The sequence below is a fragment of the Gambusia affinis genome, linkage group LG07, assembly GCF_019740435.1.
Source record: "Gambusia affinis linkage group LG07, SWU_Gaff_1.0, whole genome shotgun sequence".
NCBI classification, from domain to species: Eukaryota; Metazoa; Chordata; class Actinopteri; order Cyprinodontiformes; family Poeciliidae; genus Gambusia; species Gambusia affinis.
The window spans coordinates 6,125,187-6,150,921 of record NC_057874.1 but is presented as its reverse complement, the minus strand read 5'-3'; the positions used below and the strand labels follow the sequence as shown (position 1 = coordinate 6,150,921).

Below are 25,735 nucleotides of genomic sequence, written 5' to 3'. Positions count from 1 at the left end.
GAAAAAAAACAGCAGCATGTAAATTGAATTAGTTCCAAGCATTCCAGTGGGGGGAAGCGGCGGGATGGATTTCAAAAAGAGTTTACCGAGGGATGTGAAGGTACGGCACACGGGGATGCCTCGGGTTTGACTACAGTTCCACATATTGCAGCGTTTTTATGGAGATAAAGCGCACATCAGAAAATAAGATTTCACATCTGTACTCGCCAAAGCCGCCTGTTCATGCCGGCGTTCCCGCCTGATCCATATCTCGCATCTCGTAGTTGGAAGGAGCTTCACAAATTTAATGTCTCTGCTTGCCGAAACCTGGTTGTCGGTTGAACAAGCGCTCGTTTTATCGGTCTTCTGGTTTTGAGCTTTACTTCTCTTAAAAAGGCGAACATTTCATAACCCCTGGTGGAGAGCAGGCTGGTGCTAGATATTAAGATAGATCAATATCAGTAGGAAATGAGTCTGATAGAATGTGGATAGTTTCACTGAACTTCTATCCAGAACCGCTCAGCATTCTGGGGGTTGTCAGCAGAGACGCTCCGATCCGATATTAAGATCTACGTCTCGATATTGGAAAAAAAATCCAGCTCAGGTATCAGTGACATTGTGCCTGATCCATAAAGACAGATCTATTCAGTCTAATTCTACGCTTTACCGGAGCGACGTCACGTCAAGCGTTATCGTTTACTTTAAATGCACTTTCTGAACCATTTGAAAGAAGGTTAGATTATTTTGAGGTTTGGCCAAGGTAGTCAACCTTTAGTTTTTGTCAGTTTCAGTTTCGTCTGCCGGACACAAAGAAATTTTTTTTACGACCACATACTTGGTGTCGCGGCGGGAAACGTTGCTCAAGTCAAACTGTTGGCTTTGTATGCGACACCGTGCTGATGAGGTTGAGCGTTCATCAGCCAGATGGAGACTTTTTGCCGCACTAACACGTTTGCGTTGGCCGCCCTAGTGGAGAAGAAACAGGGCTAGCTCATCAAACTTGCTAATATCCATTCGGATTGTGGGAAATGAAATAATTTGTCACAAGACACGTAGACTATCGGTACTGTGAAATCTCAACGGTCCGCAGACGGTGGGCGCAGAGTGATTTCTAGTTTGGCCTCGTTGCTCCATAACTTAAAAACATGGTGGAGAGAGAGAGGAGAAAACGAGTAAAACAGCTTAGGAGGAAGTAGTGCTTAAAAGAGAGAAAGTCACGTCACCAGTTTGGGTGTATTTTGGATATTTAAAACCAAAAAATAATCAGTAATTATCAATATCGAGCGAAATGAAATGTTTATATTGTGCTAATGTTTCAGCTGCACGGCCCAGCTCTAGTAGAGAGGCTAAGACTCTGGTTTAAGCCAAGAGGATGTGGAGCCTACAGCGGCTCACAAATGCTTTGATACCCTTTGATTTCTTTTTCACATTTGTATCTTTTCTCGGCTGAATGACCACCACTAAGTCCTCCATCATTGGGAGGTAAAAAAGATGATGATGCATGACTTTTAAAATTTCTTACAAAAAATAATCTTAGATGTACATTCGGACCGTTTCACCCAGGAGTTTTCTTTGTTCAGATCTTTTGCATTGTACTTCTGAGTGTATATTTAGGTCGCAGTGTTGCTAGTTATAAACCCCTCTTCCCCAGACTTGGCAACACTGAAATCTCTATTAGGTTTGACCCGCTTCCTTGTCCTGCTAAATAAAAGCATCTTTGCAGCAAGATGCTGTTGCCGCCATTATTCACAGCAGACATGTTGTGGTCTGGGTGCCAGTTTTCTCCCACGCAGCATTTTCTTTCTGCTGACCAGCTGACCGGACCTCCTTCAACGTGTTTCTAGGGCGCCCCTCCTACAAAGCTTTGCTGAAATATTTACAAATATTTACACCGGGCATGACTAATAATTCTGTTGACATCTTTTCCCTGCTCATACCTCCCCACTTTTATCAATAAGCTCAGTAGAAACTTTCCTGGCTCTACCTCAGAAAGGCGTTCAGCTCCACTTTTGGGCGTGCAGCCAAACAGCAACAAGTAAAATGAACGGCGCGTCCGGATTGGCTGCTTTGCTAATGCCATCCGATGTTGTCGAGTGGGGTTGTGCCTTGGTAGTTCGGTTTCCCAGGCTGCATTTTCTCTCATATATTTGAGATGAGTGCTACTGGCGAATAAAATTCACCAATTTTATTTGAAAAATTGGTGAATTTTCAAATAACTTGGAAGCAAATTCCACAGGAAATCTGTGAATTTGCGAATACTGGACTGCAAACAGGTGGCGTTCATGATATATTTTGGTTGATTTGCAGTTGTGTTTAATAATTCTCCATCTCAGATGACGACATAAAGAGAGCTCTGTGAAATGTCAACGCCTGTCTCGTTGTTTTGTCGCCTCGCTCTTCTCTAAACTCCTCTACAACCTGAGGAGTCTGAGTTCCTTCATCTTCGTGATTCTGTTTGTCCACCAATGATCTCTAATATGCCTTCACAGAACATCTGGATGTATGCTGAGTTTAAGTTATAAACTGTCAAACTCTTTCTACATGTAAACTGAGGACAGGTTGTAAATAATTGCCCCAGTTTTTTTGGAGGATAAAACAGTAGTGACAAGATACTATCCCAGATTTTCGATGTTATTTGTGAAGAATGTAGGAAACGGTGCAACCATTTCCCTTCTACTTCGTTGTTTAACTACTGTTTTAAAATATCAGAGTTTTACATGTTCTACTATTCAAAAGCTAAAATTCCCTCTGTTTTACACCTGTTGATGGAGCTCTTTAGTCCCTCACTTGTTGGATAACTCTCTCTCTCTCTCTCTCTGTCCGCCTAACGGTTTTAGTTTACTCATCAGTGGGACCCACGCTCCTGTCTGTCACAGCCTCAGCCTGGCAAAAAAAAATAAGAATTTTTTTAAATGCAGTTATTTGAAAATTGAGTGGGTGGCGTAGATTTTTCCCTTTGGCTTCATGTTTGCGATGGCACACCAGAGGGAATGTTTACTTAGCACTGAGCCACAAACTGCGATGAGCGGCGCCTCAACAACGGAGGCTCCATATGCTCAGTTTGGATCGAGTTAGAAGTTTTACTCATACCTGATTCTCACGGTTTTTAAACTTATCCCGCTCCCTGTGTGAACCGTGTCGCTTGCTGTGTTTCGCGTGGCACGTTGCTAATGTCTACAAAGGCAACCATCAATGCAGAGCGTCTGAAAATAACACATGTAATAATAATAAACCTTGTTTGTTGTTTGATGAGCTGTGCCGGATATAAAATGCAGCCCTAAAATAAAACGGAAAATTTAACACTACAAGTTACTTTACAGTCACACTACACCGACAAACACATGCCTACAGACTTAATCACTGGCACACACACACACACACACACGTACCGTTGATGATTATATCTGAGTAGTTTTTAACACATTTTTCAAGTTGAATTTGAGAAATCTCAGAGAGCTGCAGCTCCTCACATCATCAGGCGGTGAAAAGCTGATTGCCTGGTAACATTGCGGTGAAATGGATGGGCGATATTCGTTTGGACTCTCAGAACAAATTGAGTTCTCTTCTTGCGTTTGTACGCCGGCTCGCTTTCGCGACGTTTGCTGGAACTCCTGGTGAAGACGCGTAAACGATCAGTTTTAAAGCAAATAAACGCTGCGTCTATCTTCATCCCACTGGTTTTCTGTAGGGTTTAGATCTGCGGATGGCAATGGAAGAATGTTGATCCGGTGTTTGGTGATCCATTTCTGTCTCCGTTGCGCTGCTAAAAGACCCAGTGATGACCAGTTTTGTGTTAAACGGTAGAAAACTGGCATTTCAAACTGTGTATGATGCCGTGGCCTGTCTCAACGCTCCCAGATCCTCCACCCTACTTAACAATAGGGATTCAGAGTCCCATCTGAATTAAACATTTCAGCTCAAGTGAGGTCCCAGCAGCATTTAAATCACTTTTACATCTGGGGGGGTCAGACTGGATTTTTATTTTTTTTTTGGCCTCGTTCTAAAATAGCCAGTTAATTGTAATGCCGAAAAGTGTCTAATGGTTGCCATGGAGACTCGGTGACCCTCTGGTTTTCTAACAGGACGCTTTTTTTTTTTTGCTTTGTTGGCAAAATAAATATGGGCTCTCGTCCAGCCTGGTGGCCAGCGGCAAAGGAAATGCAGCTCTGCCTCACGCCATATTTATACCGCAAAGAAACCGAGAGTTACGAACAACTAATTACAAGTTCCTAGAAATATTTGATCACGTTTGAAATGTCGAGTGTAACATTTACAAAATGTGTCAGTTGCGTTTTTTTTAAAGGGATTTGTAGGGATAGTAATGTGCTGCTGAGTTAACATGTTTAAACTTAAAGTTGTATTTTTTCCCCCAGCTGGTCCAATAAAAGATTTATTTATCTTCTGACTATTCTTTTTCAGACTATGATATAATTTCTGTACATGCAGACCCATTCAATACATTTTAATATTGTTGAAAAGCCCACTTATTTTAGGAACTTGGTCACGACCAGCATGTGAGAGCATTTATTTTAGATGACAATTTACGAAAACGTGACATTTAAAATTAAAATATTTCATCAAACCAATAAAAATACAGGTTAAAAACAGAAACGTGGGATTGATGAAAAGTGTGTTTAACCCCTGCTTATTTTCAAAAGGTGCACCTAATCTGACAAACGAGACTCATCGGGTACCTATAGTATTCTAATTTATTAAATATGACTATCTGAACATCGACCGTTGACGTTCTAAGTCTTGTGCTGCACAGCACTTCTGGGTCACAAAAAAAAACTGTCCAAGTTTGTGTGGCGTTGAGTTCTGGCAGGAGGCCAGATAAAGAACGAGAGGAGGATCCGGCTGAATGGCACGGGGACGGAGGAGAAAAGTGAAGGATCTCTGGGAGAGCAGAGAGAGAGGAGGGGAAGAGCAGAGCCGTTCGCTCCTGACAGGTAAACACGTGGTGGGCGGCCTGCGGAGGGACGAGGGTGGTCCGCCTTGTGCTGATGCGTGGAGAAGGTTGTGCAGAGTGGCCTGCCATATGCATAATGCACACGTAACTTACCCGTAAAAGCAAAGGCTTGGATTCCTCCTGGGTTTTGTCACTGATCTGCGAGCACAAGGAGACAAAGACTGGAAGTAATTGCATATATTGCGTGCGTGAGTGTGTGTTTGTGCTCCGACATGAGTGGAACGTCACGGTCGACGGCTGTTTCTGCTTGCCTGCCCTGTTTTTAGCTGTGTCTGAGCTGCACCAGCCGCTCTGTTGGACAGCATTTTCTGCGCCGTACAAGTCCAGAGAAGAGCAGCCAAGCAGAATGACATCGGCCTCAGCAGCCCGCCAAACATCTCTGTGGATAGCAGAGTGCAGCAAAAAATACAGAGGACACACACAGACACACAAACACACTTGTGTTGAAAGAAGCTTCCAGTGGGAGATGAAGCCAGACGCCGAACGTGGTAGACTTTTTCTTTCTTTGTTTTTTCTTTTGTTTCAGGACAAAAGAATTGAAGACAAGAAAGGTGGCAAACATGGCAAACACACATAGGAGGTTTTCTTTTCATACTTATTTTCACATGAGCTGGAAGGAATCGAATAGGTGAGATCAGGAGACTGGCACGGAGTCCGAACTGAGCTTTCTGCAGCACTTTGAGTTGCCTTAAGAGAACACTAACGAACCAAAAACAGCAGAATCTGGTCACATTGTGTCTATACTCCTGGGTATCGGACCAAACTACTGGCTAGTTGAACACATTCACCAAAACAATTTCATACAAGTCTTAATCCCACAAGTCTTAATGTGTGCATTTATTACATACACCTAATAGATTTATTAATTGTCATAATTCAGCCTGTCGTTGCCAATGGCAACTTGCTCTTACGTTTAATTCGACGGTATTTGAATCCATCTGCTATCAAAGGTTCAAAATGAAAAATGTCCGATGCTATTTTGTTTAAAGAGAAAAAAGAAGTTGTGCATTTACCTCACCGGTCAACACGAGATAAAAATGCTTTAAATCTGCTCCAAACTGACAGCCACCATCTGTCCATCCCTTTCCAGTAATGGATCAGTCTTGTTCAGGGCTGCAGGGGAGCAGACAGCTATCCCAGTAGTCAGTAAACACTTAGCCGCTCACTAGTCTCTGTAAAAGTCTGCCACTTAGCAAAGTTGTGGATATTTCAAAGACGAGCAAAACTAGAGATGCATGCCGAACCCAGATGGAATGGGACAATTTTTAGCTTTACCGGTCTTTACCAGACTTGGTCGGAAATGCTGAAATGTCACAAATGATGTATCTGCTCCGTAAATTTTGCCCAACCAGGATTCACTGACATCAGCATTATTGGGGTGCTGAAGTTGTTTCTGTGGGATTAAAACTCAATGTAGCCTGTTTTCAGTGCCAGTGGGACGCTTGAAAATGATGTCAAAACATCTGTAAGAAGCAATTTATCAGATGCTGCTGAAGTTTGATTCTTCAAGAGAGAGAACTCGATTTTGGCCTGACCTGGTAAACTTCCTTAGTTTGGCGTTTTGTACTTTTGCAGATCTTTAAGACATTGTGGTGCTTTTGTTGGTTGTTTCTTATCTGAGTTTTTCCAGTACAATAAAAGTCAAAAGGGAAAAAAAATTGTTGACCTCATGATGTCCATTTGTGAGTTAAGGAAAGGATTCGTATTCAGATTGTATTAATCCCAATGTCCAATACATGTGTAGCTTACCAATGCAATGATTCTGTGTGATATTGCAGCTTCACAAGAAATATTGTACTTTAACGCAAGATTCCAATTTTTGGGGCTGTACCTTTATATCCTTCATCAAAATATTATTCGTAACCCTGGATTATGTGTTACACCTGAAAATTAGACGTATCTTAAGTGTTTATTTTTGCTTATCTGGCATCAAAGTCTAATGTTGTGTGTGATGTTCCTATATGGTGTATTAATAACTAATCAAATATAAAAAACCTGACAGTGCTTTCTTGTTCTTTTACATTTGGTGCTTCCGATAAAATAACGAAGTGCTGAAGTTCAAAGCCAGTAATGACCGACTTGAACATGTATGGTTATCTGGCAGAGGAATAAATGTGGATGTATAGTAGTTTGTGTGGAGGGCTGAGAACGCAGCCTACGGCTGGGTTTTCATTTAATCATTTGAAGTTTGAGTTTTTGTTCATAAGAACAAGCCGTACTTCGCTAACCCAAGATAAAATAACTGATTGCTCGCTCTAATGGACAATGGCTGCAAGAAATTTATCATCAGAGGATAAAGAAAAAGTTTTCCGGTACTGACTGTACAGTCAGAGCAGTTCAAAACCAAGGATCCCCTTTGATTACATACAGGTCATAAGAGCATCTTTACCCTTTTTTTTTTTTAATTGAGTCAGAATTTTCTCTCTGATTTCTGGTCATACTGCTTCAGTTCATTGGTTTTTATTTCAGTAGCCTCGAAATGGACTTTAGAAGAATTCGGCCTGCAGCGTTTTTGTTCTGTGGCGGCACACCGAGCCCCAATCATCACCATGCTTCACACTTACTGCGAGAGTTTCTCCAAACATGATGATCTGCATTTTAGGCAAATCTGTCTACCTCACTGTCATCTCTCCAAAGGACACAAAGAAGTCTTGTCGCTCATTCAGCTGCAAATTGAACTAGTGCTGTCGTTATCTTTACGGAGAAGAGAATCGCTGCCTTCAACCCTTCAAATCAAAGTGTACCTTTTGAGTCTTTTTCAAATCGTACCGCTATCCTTCACATTCATTTTAACTGAGACCTGTGGAGTCTGAGATCTAGCTGTTGGTTATTTTGCGATAACTGCAGGTGTTGCAGAATCCAGCCTTTGCTGGGACATAATTCGCTGGAGGACAGAGAGGGGGGTGACGTTGCTTCGCTAACACAGAGTTGGTAGGGGCCGGTGGGGCCAGAGCCCAACCTGAAATAGGAGGAGGACAACATGCCGAATAGAGTAATAGAAAATCCATATCTACATCCTGCCATTGAACGCATCGATGCATGTAAACAGCAGACTTTCAAATTGAACAAGCTCGTCATTTAAGAAATGCCTTTGCTGATGGTAGTCATGTGACATGATTCCTCGTTTGCATCAATCAGGAGCAATCAGGTTACAACTTTGTTTGCTAACTTGCTCATATTATTTATTAGAAATGAAAAAGAAATGAAAAGGCTGACATGACACTGTCATAAACATGACAACATCTATCATGAACATGAAGGAGTCTTTGTGAATGAGTACAACGGTCATCATGAAGTGATGACAGTAAATACTTTTTACAGTATTTACTGTATTATTATTCATGGTCGATGGCTGTGACCACTTGTGTTGGGGCACAAACACACACAGACACACACCCACACACACGCACGCAATATATGCCATTACTTCCAGTCTTTGTCTCCACGTGCTCACAGACCAGTTTGTTTTTTTTACTGTAGTATTTACTACATTATTTACTTGGGTAAATAATGACACTTTTAATACAAAGTTGTACTAAAAGTTGCATTAAAACCCCATTAAATGTGTAAACTTTCCATTAAAAGTGTCATTATTTACAGAATGATACTAAATGACAATAGTCATAAACATTCATAAAGATTCTTCTTGTTCATAACAGATGTTATGTTTATGACAGTGGCATTATTAACAGCCTGGCATTAGCCAGGCTTATTCACACCCCGTAAGCTAAAGTACAATAAAAATAGCTTTTTTCATGGTAGTTTATTGAAAGGTGAAAAGTGTCTGACTGTCATTGTCTCTTGATGGGGCCCTAGAAATAGTTTGTTGTATCATCACTGCATTTTGCTCATACTTATTCAGTGTAGCAGGACTAGGGTTAGGGTTAGGGTTAAGAGATAGGGTTAGTGTTGGGGTTGTTGTGAATTATCTTTCAATCTGTAGAATGTTGAGCTTCAAATACAGTGGCTCTGAACACATTTTTGTCCCTTTCCAGGTAGAATAGCAGCAGTAATTGTTTCCCTAAGGTCACTGCTACTATTCATCCCTCTTGGCATTGTGTCAACACACTCGGTGGTCCAGAGCAACCGACTTCCAAACCCTCTTGCTTTTGCAGAGATTGTCGTGCTGTTATTAGTCGGTTAAGCTGCATTTGATTAGCAGTTGTCACAATCGATCTAAACTCTTTCTTTTTGAAACATATAATTGTTTTTGTTAGCTCTGAAAATGATTCCCACCGTGGTTCATTTGATTTATTTCGTTAAACATCTATTGTCTGTTGTGTCTGCCTCCCCCGTCTTCTGACTTCAACACTCAAGTCTCTTTTGTTCTCAGATACTTTGACACACAAACCTATTTTGCTTCTGTATCAGCTTTCAGATCCCACCACCTGATTAAAATGCGCTTTGTGCTGTGGTTTAATGAACACGGAGTCATTTGTGGCTATATCTCTATTCTCAGTCTTACGCTCATGAAGTTTTGGGTTACAATCTGAGTCCAGAGTGGATTCACACCGGCAGGCGTTGACTAGTAAACTGAGTGTTAACTCAGCTGCCCTTTTAAGATCCAAAGATATTCCACTGACACTATTTTGCACGGCTAGTGTCTCAAGGACCACCTGAGTGTTCCCATGCCAACTGGCACCGTTACAGCGCAAAAGGCAGCCGGTTCAAGTTTAAGCATTAACACTTAGAGTAATACATTCATCTGCTAGGGAAGTACTTTCTCTCACTGTCTGTGTGCACCTACACCCAGAAGACACACACACACACACGCATTCCTAAGCCACATTCGTGTCCTTAAGCCTCGCTTCCCCAGCTGCACCACAGGAGACCTGTCTAAGTGTCAACAATTAGCTCACTCAGTTCAAGCTAATTGAAGTCATTTGCATAATACATGTCCGCCATCACAATTAATCTCTGGACAATTCAAGCAGTTCTGTGTCACGCAGCGATCAGGCGTAACATTATGACCACTGACAAGTGAAGCAAATAATACTGATTGTGCCATCATTGTGGAACCTGTCAACTGGAGGGAGGCACGTCATGCATCAAGTGGATGTTGTGTCATCAATATTAATATTTTAGAAGTAGGAGAAATGGCCAAGGGTAAACATTTGAGAGAGTTCACAAAGGGCCACATGACTAAATGAGTGGGTTGGTGCATTTGTTTTGACTGAGGTGATCAATATTCATAAAAAGTGGTTAGAGGAAGGCACAATGGCGAATCAGCAACAGAGTCACAGGTCTCTCATTGTCATTCTGCCTAACAAACAAGCAAGAGTTTCTCAAATTACTGAGGAGGTTTGTGCCGGTTCTGGTAGAAAACTGTCAGACTTCACATCATTGGTTTTGTCGTATAAAGTTGCATAGTTTCACATTGTGGTGCCCAAGCTGACCTAGTTTACCACCAAAGGTTCCAAAGATGGACGTGTCAGCATCAGAACTGAATGACAGAAAAGAAAGAAGGTGATCTGATAAATGGAGCATCCTGCAGATCAGGCTTAAAACTAATTTAAAGTGAAATTTCTACTGGTATATATAAAAAATATATCCAAACAAATTTTAAACAATCTTAAAGGAGAAAACTTGAGCAACAACACAAACTGTTCATTCTCTAAGAACCAATTTTTTTTTACTGTCATTTGAATTTGATGCTGCATCACACCACAAGTATCCAGTAACTTTTACTTGAAAGTAGAATTGTAACCCACCCATTTATTAAACTAAGCTACATGAAAGAGGGGTTATTTTGTCATGTACTTGTACTTTGGAAAGCATTGTAAATAATTTACAGAAACTTTTGGTATAGAAATCAGGCAGGTACATTTCATTGAAATATTGTGTATTAGGCCCGAGCAGCGAAGCGCTGGCACAGGGCCTATTGAAATCGCAAGATTTCTCGATTTTTTTATAACTTTTTTCTGCCACTTTTACGCAGCCTTTAGGAGGCTTTATCATATAAGAACATAGCTTCGCTGCGAGGGCCTTCAACGCTGCTTGCGGCTTTAATTTGAATTGTTTTTGCATTTTTCATAACAGATGCCATTTCTGTGGCCCCTGATGTAGATCGCTGGGTCAGTACATGTTGCTAATCTGTGGAACAAATGGTGCTGGGATGCATTGTAGGATGATAGTAAGCTAGCAGAGGCAGTCTGGAGCTTTGGGCAGTGTGATTTGTGATTTTTACCTATCTAAGCATTTCTGACCATTTAATTAAAACTGTAATCCCTGGTGGCTGGTATTGGTTCAGTAGGTTGATACCTAAAAGTACGCAAGTGGTTAAGGGGTGGTTTAAGGAGCAAAAGGTGTTTGGACTCCAACTTACCAATATTTCAGTCTAATAGAGCATCTCTCATTAGATGATCAGGATTGGTTTTGACAGGAAAAGTTGAACCAACACGCTATTGGTGGTCTTATTATGTCTGATTGCTATACTGTCACATCCATTCATTCTCAACCCCAGTTACCGATGTTTGATCCCAAAAACAAAGCGACGATTTCAAACGCCATCAACAGCCAAAGACACACTGCTTGTCTGCATGTGTGTGCATTTGTTTGTAATACCTTGTGGGGAACATTTTCCTGACACGTACTACATTGTGAGGACCCAATGCTCCCTGTGGGGACTGAAGCCTGGTCCCCACAAGGGGAAACTCTGTTTTTGGGTCAGATTTAGGATTAAGGTGTGAATTGAGTGTTGGGTAGGGTTAGGATAGGGGTAAGGTTATTAATGGAAGTCAATGGAAGGTTCCCACAAAGACAGCCACATAAACATGTGTTTGTGTGTGTGTCTGTTTTGACTCCTTGAAATAAAAGTACGGATTGCGAACTCGCAAACAGAGACGGATGCACACATCCTGGGAACTGTATTTACTATCCGTCGCCATTACGCCTGCAATTACTCAGCGGCTGAAAACAAGCGGCCTCGTTTGCGAGATGCTAAGCCGCTCTGGCTGAGGAGATCCATGCCTTTATTAGCCTGTTGTTTTTGGAGCTGCCATTTGACAGGAAGCTGAGCGATAAATTAAATAGATGGCTTGATAAAAAGCTTGCCATGCAGAATTCTTCACGGCGGATTTTTGAGAAATCATGCTGCCGCGGCTCATAACGGGTGATGCGTTAACCCAGGGTGATTTATGAAATCAATTTGTCTTGTTATCAGCAGCCAGAGTTCGTCAGATAACATCAGAGCGCGTGCATCCACATTTCTTGGGGGTAGAATGAAACAAGGGACAGAATGTGCCTTTTTTTGTTGTTGTTGCTCTGTTTGTTTGTATCAGACATGTTGAAAATACCAATCAGTCATTTGGCGCGTCGATGTCGAAGTTGTGCTGCGAAGCGTGTAAAAAAAGAATGAAGCAGGGAGTTGATTAAATCCTGTAACAGAATGAAAGGAATTTCTGTCTGAGACGGTCGGTTCTCTCTGGTGCTTTGTGTGCTGCAGTGGCATATTTCTGCGCACCATCTTTGTCTGTGCCTCTCTCCCAGCCGATCACTCATATGTGAAGTGGAAAGGCAGGAAACACCTTTACGTCCAGACATCTGGTTACAGAAATAGCGATTTGTGTGAGCGCGTGCAAACGCGCGATTCCTTACAGCTTCCCTTTCTTTTGGGTCAGTGAAGCAGAACCCTAAGAAATGTCATTCCAGACCTACATGTGCATTGCGCTGTATCTGGTCACTCACCCTAATGTGCTTCTTGACCATCTCTTCATGCTCTCCCTGGGGAACCGGGGAAAATAGTATTTTCTACCTCTGGGTCCAACTTGGAGGAAAAAAAAGGAGTTATATGGGGGAAAAAGTATTAGGTTTCTCTCTGTGTTCAGGAGGAGATAAGCAGTCTGTTTTGCCCAAAAACGTCAAAGCGGTGAATCTGAAGTGACAGCAGAAGGGATGAGATATTTCAAGATATGTCTTGATGGATGTGGTTTAATCTTAAGCCTGCCAGATGTGTCAAGGATTTGCGAACACCTTGCGGAGTAAATCTCAGCTCGTCGCCCCCTTCTCATCCTGTACCTCTGCTCCCTCTCTCTGTCTGCCTCTGCAGTGAAGTTTGAGGACTGCCAACACAGCAGAGAGGTGGGCTTTGTCAGCAGCGACCCCAACTTCAGCGTGAGGCCCGACGGGAGTGTGTACACAGAGCAGGAGGTGGCCAACCTCTCCGAGCCTGTCCAGTTCATGGTGACGGCGCGGGGACTGCACGACCCGCACATCTGGGAGACCACCGTGAAGCTCGCCCTTGCCGGACATCTTCACCCTCTGCCGCTAACAAAGGTACAATGGGCAATGGTTGTATAACTGTTGGCTTGATATTTGTCTGACTGTTGGTGTATTCATAATTTGTTTAGGTGTAAAGTGTCTCCTTTTTACAAAGTGACACCGTCTTTTAGATCTGTAGGAATGCCATGTGGTCTTCTATGGTGAAAGATGGCTTACAGTAATGTTTATTGAACCATCACGGGAAGCACGTTGAAGATGAACTGAAGATGAGGAATGGTCAATCAATTAATCAATCAATCGAGTTTATTTATATAACACAAGTCATTTCAGAGAGCTTTACATTATAAAACCACAGAAAATACTAAGTGATAGAACACACAGTCAACAATTGAGGCATTACAATTTGTAGGGTGACCAGAACTAAAACGGCCTCCTGCATGTTTTAGTTCTCTCCCTGGTTTAACGCACCTGATGGCTCGTTAGAAGGCCTGATAAGAACATTGACCTGCTGAAAAGGTTGTTGGTGCCACCAGGAAGAGAACTAAAACATGCAGGATGCCGGCCCTCCAGGACCCACTTTGGGGACCCCTGGTCCAGACTCGTCTACAAACATGTTGTTACACCTCTGGATGCTCTACATGTCTTTGAGTTGGGATTTGCTGAGAAACTGTCAGTAGATGTTACCACATTAAAAAAAAAAAAAAACAAGATTTAGCATCGTATTTTTTCCTTTTCCTTTTTCCAATCAGAAACACCTGCCTTTTAAAAAAATTTATTAAATTTAAAACAGCGGCATGCACGCTATGGAGAGCCACCTGACAATTAATTTTCATTCAACACCGTCGTTTCATCATCTCGTTCCTTTTAAAAACTGGAGCAACAGGTTGCGAGCGTTACCGCGGCTGGCACTCGAAGCTTCTTCTTTCTAATGAGCCAGCAAAGGGTGATTACAGCTCTCTGTTTAAGTCTCCAGCCTTAATTACTTACATTTGATGAAAGCTAAACTTAATTAAATTTGATTGAAAAAATTCGGCAGAAGAGTGTAGATTTGAGGAGCAGACGTGTGTCCCTGATTGGATGCGATTCATTTTGTGAAGGAACGATGAAAGCATCTTCCTGATTGAGAGCCTAATCAGAAAGTCAAGCCACAGAATACCGATCCACGTAATAAAAGTCATAAAGGATGAAGATGGTGGAAAAAAAAAAAAATCAGAACTACTCCATATTGAAATTTTGCAGAGATTTTCTTTGAATACTTGAGCTTTTTTGAAATTGAACTGTTTCGTCCTTCAATCATACTCCGTTCATAAACACTGTAAATGTTCTGAAATATTTAGTTTTTTTGGTCGTCTTATATCTGTAATGAGTTGAACTGCAAGAATATTTCTCATCATTTTTCCGTTCCCAGCCAAAACCCGCATCCACGCTAAGTAAACACAGCCTCAGTCAGAGGCATCTCAATCCCACCAAGCCCTTCGCTGAGTGACAAATCCCTCGTAATTCGATTCCCGGACTACTTGTTGAAAGCCATTGGGCGAAATGTTCCCTCATGTTTCTAATCATGACGAAAAGCCCAGCCGGGACTCGTGTAACTAAAGCAGTCGCAGAGAGAGAGCGAGAGAGAGAGGATTATAATTCTGCCCACTCCTGCGGGCGCAATAATGGAGACTGGGAAATAATTGACATTGATTGAGCTAATGTTCCACTCTGATAGAGTCTGCAAAGACCAGGTGATGTAGTTTCACTGTATAATTATGTTTCACACATTGCGGAGCAAGAGAAAGATTCAATAATTGAGAGAGGTTGGGGGGGAGGGAAAGGTGTTGTTTTTGATGACATCAATAGTTGAAAATGAGTTTGTGCATGCATGCCGCATCACTTCTTTTCGCCGCCGTGGTGTTTACGTGTTCTCATGTCGCTTTCAACAGATATTTTTTTGGGGTTTGTAGCTAAAATAAGGTTAAACTACAAATTTGCTTATAAAAGTGATAATGTGATATTGCAAGAAATGACTGATTTGATTCCATGGATGGGGACTTCTGCATTTTGAGTCTTGAATTTTGACTTATCGTATTTTTTATATTTAGCTCTGATCACTTTGATTGGTGTATTCATTCTGTTGATTGTACCCATCTGGCTATTATGTCACAATCACATATTTACCAGTATTTAAGCTCCCAAACTTCTTTGTTGCTGTGCTTGGGAATCTTTCGTATTTTCCTTATGTTTTCATTCAGTTTTACATTAATCCCTCATCACCACGGCCCTTCAGCGTTCCAGCGTATAATTAACACTCAATATAATTACATATTATTAGTCTGGATAAATGTGGAAAACAAAATCAAATTATTATTATTTTTTTATCACTGCTACAAACTTTGTAGTCTATTTTCTAAAAAACAAAAATTAGATTTTATTTTTTTTAAATAAAGGGTTTTAATTTTTACACCAATTAACAGTTTTGGTAAGCATCAGGACTTGCCTGAAGAGCTCTAACTTAACTTCAGTTTCGGCAGAATGGGTTTGGACTGACATGCATACGGTGCTTTGCAGGATGCAAAACTTTGCCAAAGTATTTGCATGATGTGGAATTTGACATATTTCATGACTTAAGAAATCTGTTTTTAGTTTTGCTTTTTTTAAGGGATTTGCTTCCAGTGGGGCGTTGAGCCTTTAAACATACAACTAGAGCTTCAATGGAATAGTTTAGATCAAACCATATTTATTGTTAGAATGGTCAAGTCAAAGTCTAGACCAAATCTAAATAGGAATCTGAAGCAAGACTTCCTCTAACGTAATCCAATAGATTTTTAGGGAGTGTGAAGACTTCTTCAAGGCATTGTGATTGTCAAAACAATGTTTGCTTGTTAAAGTTTGCCTGTAATTAGATTTTTATTTTTATTTTTTGCTTTGTCATATGTGTGTCTTTGATTTTACGATGGCAGACATTAAACCAATGTTTCTGTATTACTGTATATGGCATTCAGACATTAATTCTTCAGATTTGGGATGACTTGGTCTGCTCTTACAAACCATGATACACTTAGCTCTGTAAATAAACTCGCTTTTGCTCTATAATGTACGTTTCTCTTGCTGTGCATGTTTTGCTGTGCAGCAGCAGTGAGAGGGAACTAATTTGCTTTTAATAACCGGCTCGATATCTCCCGGTTCTGTTTCAGAAGCAGAAATTAGCATACTTTGAATGTGTACCACTAGGTAATTTTTTTTTTAGCATTTAATTTTCCTGCATTTGAAGTGTGGAGCATCTTTGGCTGAAAGCCCTTCGCGCTGCGTTTATGTACTCAGGCTATCACACCTCCCGCAGGTAGGTTCCCCTCGTGGAGAGCTCTCCAACTCGGGCTGATTTCATGGCTCGGTTGTTTGCCGTCTCAACCAGATCCGAGCCCCCTTCGGTTATGCACCGATGAATCCGTAGTCCGCCGGTTTGCCCGAACAGGTTTTAGTGCTCATCTAATTAGCATTTTCCACTGCGCTCCACCCAAGCAGCCTCTCCTGTTCGGGGTAGATTACAACAACGGTTGTCGGGCTGGAACGCGGGACCCCAGGGTCTGTCGGTCATCGGAAATGGAGCAGAAGCAAAAGTGCTTTGAACTCCGAACTTTTAGATTGCGTTTAGAGACTACAATGGAAAGCGGAGGGTCTCGACAGGAAAACAGTATCAACAACTTCAATATTTTTTTGGTTTTTTTCTGTCACAGTTTGATTTCAGTGTTGGAAACTTTTTCTTTTTTTTACCCCCTTTTTGCTAAAGGACCTCAGGAGAGAATGTTTCTTACTAAAGACTTTCACTGTGATCTGATTCAGCTAAGAGATCTTCAGTAGTAAAAAGAAGACATGCCGAACAGAGTATTGGCAGGGAGAACACGTTTATTGTGTTGCTATGCCTGTTTGTCAGACAGATAACCTCCAGATGTCTGCTCCGGGGCTCTGGGCGCACAGGCCCTACGACTGCCACGCAGCAGCAGTGTCCAGGGATGCCTGGGAACTGAGAGATGGCAGCTGGCTCTTCAATGCCTTTAGGGTTCAAGGGCCCCCAGCAAGCCGAGGAGACACACGCACGCACTGTTCCTGTATTATGTATGTAAGCACATGCACTTTCAATCAGGGACACATTCATACAGATACACCCATGAATTATTTTTACACAATCAGACTTTTAAGCGTATGCCTGCATCAAGGCCGTCTCAGGAGATTTCCCTCATGAGCACGCAAGACTCAACACGAGCACAAACACCCATTCATTCATCGTGTTCATATGTTCTTAAATGTCACTTATTTAGGCACAACTGAAGATATTTCCAGTTTATTCTTTTTTTGTGTGGTAATTTAGTGCAATTGGGAAGAAGGTAGACTTAAGTAACTTTAAATGTGGCATGGTGGTTGGTAACTGGTGCATTGGGAGTATTTCAAAAACTGCTGATCTACTGGGAATTTCAATGAGCCAATTATCTTTTGTAGCTGAAGAAATCATTTTCAAAAGATAAAAGTAATGGAACCGCACCTGAAACAACAATTGTTACTACCAAGACATGTGCGGTACCATCTGAAGGAGATGAGCTACAGCTGCTAAAGGCCACACTGGGGGCCTCTTCTGTCAAAATGTTCCACCTTGCATCATTCAGGTGAACCTATCTATCAGAAATAGATAGGTAGTAGATAATTAGTAGGTAAATGAGTGTTATTATTTTTCTACCGTATTGGATCAAACTGTTCTGACCCATTCTAGATTGGATGAATTAAAGAAGCATATAACTTCATGCATATCTCAAGCTATGAAGGGCATTATAAATAAAGTCTATTATTATTATTGTTGTTGAAAAATACAAAAGTGTTCACTTATTATCTTATGGTTCTTCAATAGTACCAAAACAGTCTTAGTGCCTGGTTCTTAACATTATGAAAGCTATCAATCAGTTGACTTAGTACAAAATCATTGGAACAACATCCCTGGGACTCAGGAGTCACTAAAACATAACCTGGATCAGCTCCAGGAGCCAGTTATGATTAGGAGGACAGGAGGCCTGCAGGCTGCTCAGTCTGATTAACCCACAGAGGGAAGAGGTTTATAAGATAATTATCAGTCTGATAATTGTTAACCAACAATAATCCAGCTAAGAGATTCTCTATGAATAGTGAGATGGGTTTTGTTCTTCACAATTATGGATCTAAGTACCATAGAGGTGGACAGTGGGTTTGGTGTTAACCTCTCAAAGATGCAAGTGAGTTGGTGGGAGGCTTCGTGTGTAAAAGAGAAAAGGTGAGGGGACTGGAGAGGAGCGGTGCAGCATCTCACACAAAAGCAGCCACGAACAGAAAACCGAAGTTTACACTGCTCTCTCAAACTGGACTCTTATCAGATTCCCTAACATAGGGTCAGAGTTTGGTAAAGAAAAAAACAACATGAAAAGCATGAAGCCGTCCACAGATTTGGTTTTAAACTCCGTTCTGATTATTGTTGGTGACCATGTCCATCACTTCATCATCACCCGTATTCTGTTGGATTCTTCCATCAGGATAGAGCTCGATGTCACAAAGTTGAAATCACATCTGGGATGTTGAACTTGATAGTTGTCCTCCAACGGGCCTCCCCAGTCACCAGATCTCGGTCCATTAGAGCACTTTGTGTTGAGGCGGAACAAGAGATTTCCACCATGGATACGCAGCTAACAAATCTATGACAACTGTGTGATGCTATCATGTAAATGTGGAACATTTCTGAGCGCCTGGAGAAAGTACGCCGTAAAGAATTAAGATGGTTCTGGAGGCACAAGAGGTTCCAAACTGGTGTTGGCTACTTGAACCTTACAAAATGTATGTGAAGGAAAACAAGCCAGAAGATATGCCATATTGGATAGGCACACATTGTTGTTTTCCAGAAGCTTACTGAGAGTGTACTTCCTGTGTTGTTCCCTCTTCTCTGTAATTCTGCTTCTGTCCCAATGCCAGCAGCATTTCATCTGCCATGCTGTTTGAAAGTCACAGTCACATGCAGCCACTATGCAGATATCATCCACTAGCAAGACTTCCATCCAACGACAGCTCTTCTGTTGACTCCCATCGCTCTGGCTGACCGTCTCCCTTCTTCATTTCTTTTAAAGGAATGTTGATGCTTGACCAATGCAATATTTCATCCCCGTTATCATCCGCTCTTCATCAGCTGGTGGATTGTTGTATGGGAGAGGCTGGTCGTTCATTGTATTTTCCCACTGATGGCTGGGAGGGGAGATATGGAGTTTATCTCAGGAGCTGTTTACTGGGACGGGCGTAGATGAAAAAGAACTGAGCCGTGGCTCATCGTATATGTCACTCACATAAACTGTCACGGATCGTATTTTATCCACATTAAACTAAACATTCGCTTTTTTGTTGGGTTATTTGTTTTATACGAGGATTGGCAAAGCTGAAAGCGCCTTGCAAAATGAATTTGGACCAATTATTCGCATTTTGTAACGTAACCATCACAGACTACAATGCATTCACTGGGTTTTTATGGGATAGACAAATACAGAGTAGTGGATAATTGAAAATAAAAGGACAAGAACTTATTATGCATTTTAATTTTTTTCTTTTTGCAAATAAAAATCTAAGAAGTCTGGTGTGCACTAGTATTCAGCTTTCACAGATCAGCCATCAGGAGCAGGCTTAAATAATTATGGGATTTAAAAAGAATAAATGCCCAACATTTTGAGAACAATATAACACTTTACACTGGTGTATTATTGTGTGTTGATTTTTCACATAAAAACCCATCCAGTAAATATTGAATTATAAGGTTATGACATCACAAAATGTGAATATTTCCATTGTCCAACATCTACATGGCACAAATTCAAAGATAAAAACTAATTCGACCAGCGACTGTCTGCCTCACCTGCACCAGTATCTACTCAGGTAAGAGTAGCAATAGTTCATATTACTAAAGTAAAAGCATAAAGCACAGTGCAGTAAAGATATTCCTACAAGTTCCTTTTAACCTAAAAAGTCACTTAAGAAAATGTAGCCATTACCCATTAGTAGCCTATTATTATTGACAACTGTGTGAAGCTACCATGTAAATGTGGAACATTTCTGAGCGCCTGGAGAAAGTAGGGGCTCAGAAACGGTAATAATACATCAAACTTGTGTAGCACATTTTAGGACACTGTCAGTTTTCCTTGTTAACAAGCGATCTGTTGGCATGGATGTAATTGTCTGCATCCAACAGCATTACTCAACTCACTCAGTTTTCGCCGTGGCCCTCCTCTTCGCCCCACTTTGAAAAACACTGTCAGCCGATTATACCGTGGTACCGGCTGACAAAAGAGCAGGGGACGTAGGGCACCAATACAGGACGTGTGGAAGCCCCTACTGTGTCAAATCGCAATAGGAATAATAGAAAGCTGGCCACTCTGAGGTGAAAAAAAAAAAAAAAAAAGCTTCCCGCTCAGGTGGGAACGGCTGACTCTGTCCAAAATGTCTGCCCATGCCGGCGGGGCTTGCTAAGCCCTGAACATGCAACGAGTGAAGACGAAAGATGGAAAAACATTCACCGCTGTTGCCTGAGTGCTTAGCTTCCGGCCGGCCTCCCTCACAGGCACAGCAGGTGCGCTCTGATAGGCCGGACCGTTGGCCCCGGGTTTGCATTTCAGAGACGTGGCCGCGTTGCCGCTCGTGTGCTCAGCTGCCCGCCAGGCTGCGCTGCGTGCGGTCCAGGTGGGATTAGCAGGAGGATTTCCACCGTGCTTCAGGTGACAGCGACACACTGCTGCCGAGCGCGTGCGAGCATGTGTGTGTGTGTGTGTGTGTGTGTTTGTACGTGGGGGTGGGGGGTGCAGACTCAACAATAGGATTAGGTGGATTACAGCAATACAACCATATTACACATGACGATAGTATAAAGGATCGGGGTGGAAAAAATAAAAAAAACCCGGCTTTACACACCCTTCTAACCCTTATTTCACGAGGCAAACTGAGTAAGAACGCAATCTTCCCTCTGCAGCTCTAGCCGGAGGGCATCGCAGAGGAGCGGCCGTGGGGATTGTTTATCCGTCCATACGTTCCTACATGAGTGCTGAACACTGGGAGATTTTCAAAAACCTCAAACATAAGCTGGGAATAACAAAAAAAAAAGAAAAAAGCAAAAGCTTCGTGGTCTGAAACACCAAAACAATATTAAGGCTTTCAACACAATTTGAAGAAAACTGTTTTCATCTTGGGATGATTACAAAACTGCAGGGTACTTCTCTCATTATCAGACAGATGTTTATCTGTTTCATGCCAAGAAAGGCTTATCTGAGGTATATGTGTGGGGGATACCTCATTTGTTTCAGTCTTCAGCAGGGACAAACAGGAAAGACAGAGATGAAGGAAACGTTAAATTAAAAACGTCCCTGCGGGGTTGTAAACAAAGCACGCACATCCATGCACGGTGTATCCTCACCGTCTCAGGTAGGAGTCGTGGGGCTTCGGGCAGGTTCAGGTTTCCTGCTCAGAGTTTCCAAGCAAGCAATGTGGCATTATTTTAAGGAATTGGTGTCTTTTAACCCTGTTTCTTCTCCACCGCACACCTTTCAGTGCATCACAAAGTGGCAGTCAGGCGCCACTTGGACTGGTTACGTCGACTCTCAACCCCATTAGTTTGAAACAGTTCGATGTAAACAGTTTTCTGCTGCGACACGAGTTTGTGTATGCAGTTGTACAAAATGTACTTTCGAGCAATTTAATGCCACTTTGAATCTACATCGAGTACGCTCGGACCTCCATGGAGTGTATGTGGGAGTCTCGAAGGTTCATAGATTTTATTTTTGCATACTTTGGTTGTAACAAGCGTTTTGTACTACTCTGTTTCATGATCTTGAGCCAATTTGTCAATTTTCCTCTGAACTCCACTCAAGTGCTGCACCCTTATCTTCTCTCTCTTTTGGACCAGTGGGTGTAGAGTCCCAGATTGTCAGCAGTTTTATGATAACACAGAGTTAATTCACTCTTTGTGGTATCAAGCATCTAAACTGATTAACCTTAAAAAGTGTCCTAGCATACAGAACACTTAACAGATTTTTATTACATGTTGGATGTAATTCAGCAATATGAGCCAGGTGTGTTGGAGGCAATGGTTCATTTAAAACTCACAGGACATTGGTCAGATACCTGCAGAAAATGTCCAAACCCAACATTCAGCCTTCCTGTTACCTGCTGGAAGTCTTGCTCTCTCTCGCTCCCTCGCAGCCTGAACGAATCACAGGCTTCACTTTTTAAGTAATACATCCGAAATTGTTACATCTTTCTATTTCTTCTTCTTCTTTTTAACAACTTTTTTTTGCACAGTTTGTTTCTTTTGTACTTAGTAACAACTTTCACACCAAAGAGTGTTGTTGTTAGCACTACCTGGTTGCTCTAACCATAAAGGGATCTCATTTTTGACTTTCTGACCAGCCAAATTCCCCTCAGCACCGATCAGCTGTCAAATTTTAATTTTTTATTTTTTTGTTGCTGCATCTCAGGATTCACAACGCACTCTCTCTTTTTTCTCTTTTCAGATCGGCTTTGAAGAAATGCTGTCACGGGTGTGGGAGTCCCAACCCAGGGTTATCAAGTTCTCTCGAAGACATCAGAGAAGTTCCTCTGCGAACAGCTTGAGGCGGCAGAAGAGAGACTGGGTCATCCCACCTATCAACGTTCCTGAAAACTCCCGAGGACCTTTCCCACACATGCTTGTCAGGGTGAGTGACAGTCTGATTTTAGCAAACATGACTTCGTCTTCGGAAAACTTCTGCGTGCCGTTGGATCACAGAGAAAACCCCATTCGAACGCGCACTCTGAAACGTCTTTGATTTTAAAGGACTTATTTAGGTCTATGGGAAGAATAGAATTTGAAAAACTTGGGGAAGATGCCTTTGTATCATATCTTCATTCACCACGAGGCCAAGAGACACAATTTTACTGGTATTTTCTACTTGCCACGCATGGGAGGTACAGGGAAAACACTGCACTTTACTCAGATTTACATCATAATACCAAATGATTTGTATTCTGGGCCTTCGGGCATCAACTGACAAGGAGACGGGGGGAAAAAAAATCTATGCTTGGAAGGCAGACAAATACCCACTTGATGCTTGGTCTCAGAGCTGCAGACCTGAGGATTACTGAAGAGTGGGAATTCTGTGCTTGTTAAAACAGCTGGCAAACCGTTTCTTTTTAATTTTTTAGCATGAACTAAGTGTCTATTTTTCCCCGTGTAATAGCGGAAGAAGAAGGCTTTCATTAAAGCGCAGCATCCTGCTGAAGATCCCTGATGTTCCCATTAAACTCTTTCTGCCATTGTGTACAAGGTCTCCAGACAATTTCACAGCTTGATTTGGATTTCCACATTTGTTCATTTAAACATGATTCTTCTGCAGGGCTTCAAAATTTATTCTTTTTGCATCAATAGAGACGTATAAAAAAAACTCTTTTTCACCTGTTTTTTTCAAACACGTCTTGTATTTTATAACGAATTCAATTTCTTTCTTTTTTTTCCCCACCAGGGGGTCTTTTTGTGGGCTCTAGTGTCCCTTATATGAAAGTAGGCTGACAGGAAAGGGGGAAGGAGAGGAGGGAAGACATGCGGCAAATGCCGGCCGGGTCCGGGAATTGAACCCACGACCGCCGCGTCGAGGACTGAAGGCCTCCAAATGTGGGTTGCGCTATCCACTACGCCACCACAGCACGCCCATGAATTCAATTTCTTGAATGATTATTAAGACCTCTTCGATCTTCTTTTCTATCTTTTTTTATAAGAGTTAGAGTTAGCCTTAGTGGCCTTTTATGAGCAGTAAATTGAGAGGTGGGGAAAACACGCAGCAAATGGTCCGAGACCAGGAATTAAACCCTTGACAGCAATGACTGGGTGACTGTAACCACTTCTCATGGTCCATATGCTCTACCAACTGAGCCAACCCAGACTCAGTTAGTCTTTGCTGAAAATAATTACTGTGGTGAGGCTTTTTCAACAGTGGAGATGAATTCTGAGGCTGAATTTTGAAGCTTTGCAATCCTGTTTGTAATCACCATTAGGACGACAGAGAGTGAAAACCATGACGCGGTTGTCAAGGCCCATGAACTGTTACTCCAGTGTGACGTCTAAGTAGGCAAGTTTACATGGACATAAATAATCAGAATTGATAAGTTAAATAAATGCTCCAACAGGAATGTTCGGTAATACTTTATTTGAAGTGGTGTGCATTATGCTGATATGACACTGTCATAAACACAACATCTGTTATGAACATGAATAAGTCTTCATTAATGTTTATGACTGTTGTCACAAACTGTCGTTCGGTAACTAATGGCACTTCTAATGCAAATTATACACTTTTAATGGACTTTAAATGTAAGTCTTATTGGAACTTTGCATTAAAAGTTTCATTATTTACCAAATAAAGTTGACACTTTTAATGCAACTTTTAAAACGACTTTGTATTAAAAGTGTCAACAGTCCTAAACATCCATAAAGACTTCTTTATGTTCATGACAGGTGTCAGGTCAGCATTATGGACACTCCGTTCAAATAAAACCGAATATTCTGACTGAATTTGTAATAAATTTGCACATCATGATTGGACTAATTAGTTTTGCACCCATATAAAATGATACATTTGTATTATTCAATTAGAACACATTTTAAACCGATCATAGCTGATATGAATGATACATTTTTGTTTTGTTTTGTTTTTTCTCTAGATACTCCATTGTTCACCAAAAGCTAAACAATTAGGAATGTAAGATTACCTGGAAATTGTAGATTCATTGCGGGTGGTAAAGGATTCATGTATAGTTGTCTTGTAAATATATTGACTAGTGTTTTGATACACTTCTGACTTATCCAGGGTGTAGCCCTGTTTCTCATTCCCACCCTGATCAAGATCCAACGGGTCGCGCGTCCATCTTGGACTTACTCAGTCGTCACAGACCGAGGAAACCGGCAGAGTCTGTTTGTACTTGCTGACAAACGTCTTCATAAGGTCAGATATTTGAACCAAAAAAAGCACTTTTGTTATTTGTATGACTGCACAGTCGTTGGTGAAAAGAGGAAACAGAGGGGGCTTAGGTAACATCCTTGGGGTGTACCAGTGATGAGTTGCAGCGCAGAGTAGATATTTATGATCCTTACCACCGGTGGTCTGGTTGTCGAGTGTTAAAGGTAAACAGGATTTGATGTTAACATGAGACGTATATAGTTACACTTGTTGCATTGACAAGATGTTCTCTCTTGTTCCATGGCTGCTCTTATAATCTAGCATCTTATAATTAATATCTCAAAGACAGGTGGTTTTTACACAATCAATGTGCAAGGACATATTTTCTTGTAATTCTGCCAAACATTTCCCATTTCCACCTCTGAAAACGCTCCTTGGTTTAGAAAAAAGGTCATTTTCATTTCAACATGACTGCTTTTAGGCGAAAGCGTGACCTTGCTTCTGAAAAGGATGTTTTTGAAACTTAAAGAACTCAATTATACACAACCACAGAGCAAAACTTGGAAGAAAAAAAAAAAAGAAGATCAAATTTAAACTCAACAGGCATCAGACA

General features: G+C 41.5%; 1 protein-coding gene across 3 annotated transcripts in view; it reads left to right on the top strand.

The window, feature by feature from the left end:
* The window catches only part of LOC122834324 (cadherin-4-like), a 301,525-nt gene that overhangs the window by 180,881 nt on the left and 94,909 nt on the right, over positions 1 to 25,735 (top strand). For all 3 annotated transcript variants that reach the window (XM_044122665.1, XM_044122664.1, XM_044122666.1), the window contains 2 exons: positions 12,996 to 13,222; positions 22,705 to 22,887. In XM_044122665.1, coding sequence (XP_043978600.1) covers positions 12,996 to 13,222; positions 22,705 to 22,887 — 410 coding nt within the window. The remainder of the gene's footprint in view (positions 1 to 12,995; positions 13,223 to 22,704; positions 22,888 to 25,735) is intronic.